A 6,000-nucleotide genomic window follows, 5' to 3' on the forward strand; every position below is an offset into this window, starting at 1 on the left:
TAATATGAACATGTCATAGTTTTATATCGCTTAATTGGAATATTTATTGGTCGTCTAAGTATATATTTGTATCATCTTAAATATGTCTCTTGGAGTTTTCCATGTAGGTGCAACCCCAATTTTTTTCTAATATTTTTATTTTTTTTTTATCATGTCCATCCTTGTATGTCCGAATATCTACAACTCTCATCTTCTACTCTTGTGTCATAACCTAACATACAATTTCATATAACATAACAGATTTAATCATCTTTTTAGAAAATTTTCCTTCAAGTATTAGAGGTCTTTTACAATAAAAAAAAAAAACATAGTGTTCTTTCAAATTAAGTTAAAAAAATTCTCCTAAATTTGGTCGATAATTTTGATAATTTTGATATTAAATCTGTATGAACGTGAAAAAAAAAAAGAAGATCATATATGAAATATCCAAATTTAATCTTCAAATTCAATTGAGATCACGCAGCATTTCTCATTGGGTTAAATTACTCGAAAGTAAAATGATTTGCTTTGAAGATTTCATCCAAATATTCTATCTTTCTTCTAATCTAATAATACCTTCTTAAAAGTCGTTTTTTAATATATATATATATATATATATCGAAAATGGTAGATTTGATCTATAGTTCGATAGGATCCTCCTACATTAATTATCGCAACACCTTAAGATCAAGAATCTAACTTACTGTGTAGATCTAGCTAAAGCTGCTTTAGTTTAACCTCCTTTTTTTCTCAATTATTTGCTCCTTTTGATGTGAAACTCCAAGAAAATGACTTGAGGGAAAGGCCAACCTCTATCAAATCGTTATGCGAGACTTCAGTCTATAAAGCTAAATAAGAAGGTCTTAAAGCTGAAAAAGAAAAGTGTTTGGAGAAGAAACTTTACTCCTTTGACTCTTCTTTCTCTCCCTCTCTATTTGTTTATATATTTATGTCTATATATTCTTCATAAGCTTCTCATGATGCAGAGCAAAAAGAAAAGAGAAAGCTTAATATTACAGTCATTCATATTAAACAAGTAGAGGATTGAATATGAAGTTTTGACATGACTGATGCATGGTTGTGAGGTGGAGGAGGTTGATGGAAGATCACAAGGAAGGGCATTCATGGCCTATTGATTGATCAGACAGTTTGATATGAAGGGCTACGTGCCTAGTAATTCTTTGGCAATTCTGAGGCAGCTTCTCCTCAGACAGTTCCCAAGACGGTTCGAGCAAGATCATGAGTGCCAGTGCAACTCACCTTAATTTATGGCCTTGAGGAGCTAAATCAAACAGGGTGTCTCCTATCTGCTCAGTGAAGGCCAGGCAGGAACCTGAATTCGAAGGACGCACGAACTGGTCTGCCCCTTAAATACAGCATTCGAGCAGCAGAGGAGCCCTACAGCCACGAGGAAGCTCGAGGTGGAGATGTTGTGGCAGTTGGTGCAGCAGTAGACAAGAACAGACAGCCCAGCGTTCTAGGAAACAATTGACTGCACGCAGAAAAGTGGCGAAGGTGTTCTAGACATTCCCCTTCCATTTAATGCAAAAGATGAACCAAAAACAGGAAGGGAAAAAAAATCACATTTTTACGAGTAGAGAGACTTGTTCGAGATCAAACTATTCTATTGCGAGTAGAAAAATTCGATTTTTTTTAAGCTAATAATCATCTCTCGAGGATCAAACGAGTCTTTGTCATTTGTGTTCTTCACTGGTTTTTGTTACTCCTGTAAAGGAACAGTGAGAAAAGAACAGCCAACTGACCGCGGGCAGGATTTTGAGGATGCAGGAGCAGAGTCAGCCTGGAGACAGGGACTGACGAGGGACGGGCAGCAGATGCGTAGTTGTCTACTCGTATTCTACGACTCTCTCTCTCTCTCTCTTGGACTCTTCTTACCAGCTTTGTTCTGGTTTTGGGGGAAGCAAAGTGCCTGGGAGGAAGAAGTCGAGGAGAGAGAAAGGCAGGTTTACGAGGGAGGATAAAGCTCCATGCTTCCGCTTTTTCTCCTCTTCAAATTGGACGCTTTGCTGTAGCGGAGTCCGAAAACAAGGCCTAGGCATTGGGGAGAGGGGAGGAAGGCAGTGCGCGCTCTCCCATTCGCTCTTCTTCCCTGAATCTGCGTCCACAATCACAGCTTTCCCCTTTCTTAGGATCCGTAGGCTTCGGATCCCTCTTTCTTTGCGGAAAAACTTCATCTTCTTCGTCGAAAAAAACCGGCCTTTTGCGCTTCTTCGACATCGACATCGGCATCAGCAGCGGTGTGCATGAAGGAGGACTTGTGGAACAATGAGAGATGACAGCTCGAGGAAAGACAAGGTTTTCTATCGCAGAAATGTTTGGTCTTCGAGAATTCTGATCTTGTTTTCTGATATATATAATCTCCTTTTGATTGAAGAAGTCATCTTGGTCCAAGACGGTACGAAAATGGTTCGGCACCAAGAACAAACCTCAGCACTTCCACGCCGATGATGATGCGTTTGGAAGAGGTAGGCCTCGTATCCTGTTCTTGTTGCTGTTCTGTTCTTTCCTCCATTAACGATTCTGAGTTTTCATCAGAAGACGATGGGAAATGGAGTGCCAATTCAGCAGACATGGAGATAAACACAGCGAAGAAAAACAGAAGAGGTAAAATACAATGTTGCCATCTCTCTTGTTCTGATCTTTTGACCACAAACAGGATAGTCATTTCCTTCTCGATTTCTCAGAGAGACAGTTCAAGAGGAACTCAGATGCTGACACAGCTCAAGTTGCAGATGTTCAGGATTACAAGTAATCAATTCTCTTGCTCCTTGCAACAATTTGCTTTCTGATATCTTATTGATGTGGTTTTTGGTTCATAGAATTTTTGTATCGACATGGAACGTGGGTGGCAAGTCCCCAACAAAAACTCTGAATCTTGAGGAATGGATCCATACATCACCACCTGCAGACATTTATGTTCTGGGGTTGGTTCTGCACTTCACTCAGCTAAATTTTGAGATGTTGAAGTAACATTTTGGTTAGTTCCTTTTTTTATTCTTCTTCTTCTTTTTTCAGATTTCAAGAGATTGTTCCTCTCAATGCCGGCAACGTTCTCGGTTCAGAAGACAACATTCCGGCCAAGAAATGGCTGACACTCATTAGAAAGACATTGAACACTCTTCCAGGCGCAGGTAATTGCGGCAGCTACCGTTTACCGTCTCCGATCCCCAATCCACTGGTTGAGCTAGATGCTGATTTTGAGGGATCCTCTACGAGGCACATGAATTCATCATTCTTCCATCAACCGTCGTTCCTCTACACGAGTCGTAGTTTGAGAATTGGTGATGATATCGCGGTAATGCAACCATGGTTGGATCGAAGGTATAGTGTTTGTGACCGGATGAGCATCGAGAGCAGGCCGAGCAACTTTGATCCCAATTTCAGTTATGGAGGCTCACCCTATGATGAGATTGGCAGGGGAGAATCACCTTATGCTGGTCTTTTCTCACCAATGCCATTTGCTTATGGAGCTCCACAGTATTTGGAAGAAACCGATACGTCCTCATCGGTTCACTCGAGGTGTTTGTTTCGATAATTCCATTGATTTACTTCTTCAGTGGTAGAAATCTTTATCTCAGAAAAGGTCTTAATTCCTATGTTACAGTTCTAGATACTGCTTAGTTGCAAGTAAGCAGATGGTTGGCATATTCTTGACAATTTGGGTTCGAAGTGAAATTAGAACCGACATAACGAACTTGAAGGTCTCTTGTGTCGGAAGGGGACTAATGGGTTATCTCGGAAACAAGGTTAACATCTTACTTCTTGCATCTTGCATTACACTGACTACTTTGTCTATTGGTACTAGCAAACTGTTTGTTTTCGTCTGTAGGGTTCGATAGCAATCAGCATGTGTTTGCATCGAACGAGCTTTTGCTTCGTCTGTAGTCATCTAACTTCAGGAGAGAAAGAAGGAGATGAGTTGCGGAGGAACTCAGATGTGATTGAGATATTAAGGAAAACAAAGTTTCCTCGAGTGCAGAAAGTGTTTGACGACAAGTCTCCCGAAACAATTCTTGATCATGAGTAGGACTAATCTTCACACTTTGCTATTCACTTGTTCATATTGCTCTCATGTGATCTGAAAGGAATGAATTGATGATGGTTTTCTCTTGTTATCATGTTCTTATTTCAGTCGCATTATATGGCTCGGCGACTTGAACTACCGTATTGCTCTTTCGTATCAATCAGCAAAAGCTCTAGTTGAGATGCACAACTGGAGAGCATTGTTGCAAAGGGATCAGGTAGTTGGCCAATTCTTTCATAAGTGTTGTTTAAGTGGTAGCTTTTACTTTCTTAGTGTTGCTTTGAACTAATTTGATTGATCAAAAGTATGTAGATTCTCCCTAAGAGGGCAAAATGACTCCTTGTGGACTAGTTAAAAGCTATGAATCTTCTAAACTCAATACATTTTTTTGTAAAAAAAACAGCTTCGAATAGAGCAACGGTGCGGCCGTGTCTTCCAAGGATGGAAAGAAGGAAGGATATCCTTTCCCCCCACCTACAAATATTCAAACAACTCCGACCGATATGCCGGTGAAGACATACACCGTAAAGAGAAGAGGCGAACACCGGCATGGTAGTGTTATAATTCTTCTTTGGCATAACTTTCTCAAGTTGATCTAGTCTCTTAGCTAAGCAAGATCTTTTTAGGTGTGATCGCATATTATGGCATGGACAAGGCCTTACTCAGCTAGCTTATTTACACGGCGAGTCGAGATTTTCCGACCATAGACCAGTACATAGCATTTTCACCGCAGAGGTCGAAACAGTCAACCGCAATAGAATCAAAAGCACGAGCTCTAGCTCTCGGGTTGAGGTGGAAGAACTATTGCCATACTCTAATGGTTTCGCGGAAACTTACTATTAATTCATTGGCACAAACCACAAATCAAGGTCCCAAACCTTTTTTTCCATCAAAAACATCCCTTTATGCACAAATCATACAAGAATCACTCGGTATACTGATCAAAAACATCCCTTTATGCACAAATTATACAAGAATCACTCAAGCAAAGAAAGCAGGTGCTTATTATCTGTTTCTCAAATTTGTTCTTTTTTTTTCCTTTAAATTTCTCAACTGAATGTTGCTCCTTTTTTCATGAAAACAGCAAGGGATTCAAACCAAAGCAGTATCAACAACTGAGCTCATTTCTGCTTGCTGACTGCCAGAAAAGATGCAACACAGCAAGAGGCCAGTTCCAGACTTCCACCAGAGAATTTTGCTGGCCACAAGATAACCAGATTTGTTTCTTCTTTTTTTTTTTTCACTGGCAAGTCACTTGGCAGTTCCATTGAGTTGATCAAGGAAGATGCCCCAATAAAAGCAACCACTGGTGCCTTTCCCAAGAACTGCCAAGTGGTGTGTCAGTATAGTTTAAGCATTGATGTCTGAGAAAGAGTGCAGGAATATGTTTTTCAATAAAGAATGAGAGGATTGAGACAATTCATGGTAGGCAGAGAGTTCTTTCGGTTGAATATGCTGAAGAAAGGTGGTCAGTTCTGAGTAGACTCATTGCCACTGTCATAAAGAATTAGCAGTTGATGATTTGGTGGATAGTGTTCTTGAGCTTTTTCTTGGAAACAAACTGGAAAAGGGATGAAGATGGAGATAGCAGATCTGGTTGGGGAACTTGCAGACATGAGCTCAAGGACCCCTAAAATTAGGCAGAGGGAATAGGATATCTGAATATTTAATGTGAGTGTCAGTCAAAAGGAATGGAGTATCAGCCTTTAGAGGGAGGAATAAATTTGGTGTTTAATAATAAAAAAAATAATAATTAATCAGGTTAGGGAACATTGAGTTTGAGTGGTTGATCCGGCTCCACATAAGCTATCAAGGATAAATCAGGAAGTACTTATAGCGGATGACCGAGAATTCCAACGTCCTTTGTAAATCTCATTTGAAAGAAAAATACACCATAATTGAAAATTACATCGTGGATATATAGGAGACAACTGAGTGTCTTGACCGTTGCATCATAGCTCCGAAGGTTGATGTTG

General features: G+C 39.9%; 1 protein-coding gene across 1 annotated transcript; it reads left to right on the forward strand.

Moving 5' to 3' along the window:
• The first annotated feature begins 969 nt into the window (after nt 1-969).
• LOC122040612 (type IV inositol polyphosphate 5-phosphatase 7-like) lies at nt 970-5,770 on the forward strand. The gene is made up of 12 exons (XM_042599982.1): nt 970-2,295; nt 2,375-2,465; nt 2,536-2,604; nt 2,685-2,748; nt 2,820-2,924; nt 3,016-3,519; nt 3,605-3,746; nt 3,830-4,023; nt 4,133-4,241; nt 4,428-4,576; nt 4,651-5,022; nt 5,109-5,770. Exons 1-11 carry the CDS (start codon nt 2,266-2,268, stop codon nt 4,865-4,867), a joined length of 1,674 nt encoding a protein of 557 aa, XP_042455916.1. The 5' UTR covers nt 970-2,265; the 3' UTR covers nt 4,868-5,022; nt 5,109-5,770.
• Nucleotides 5,771-6,000: the final 230 nt, after the last annotated feature.

The sequence above is a fragment of the Zingiber officinale genome, chromosome 2A (genome assembly GCF_018446385.1).
Source record: "Zingiber officinale cultivar Zhangliang chromosome 2A, Zo_v1.1, whole genome shotgun sequence".
Lineage (NCBI taxonomy): Eukaryota > Viridiplantae > Streptophyta > Magnoliopsida > Zingiberales > Zingiberaceae > Zingiber > Zingiber officinale.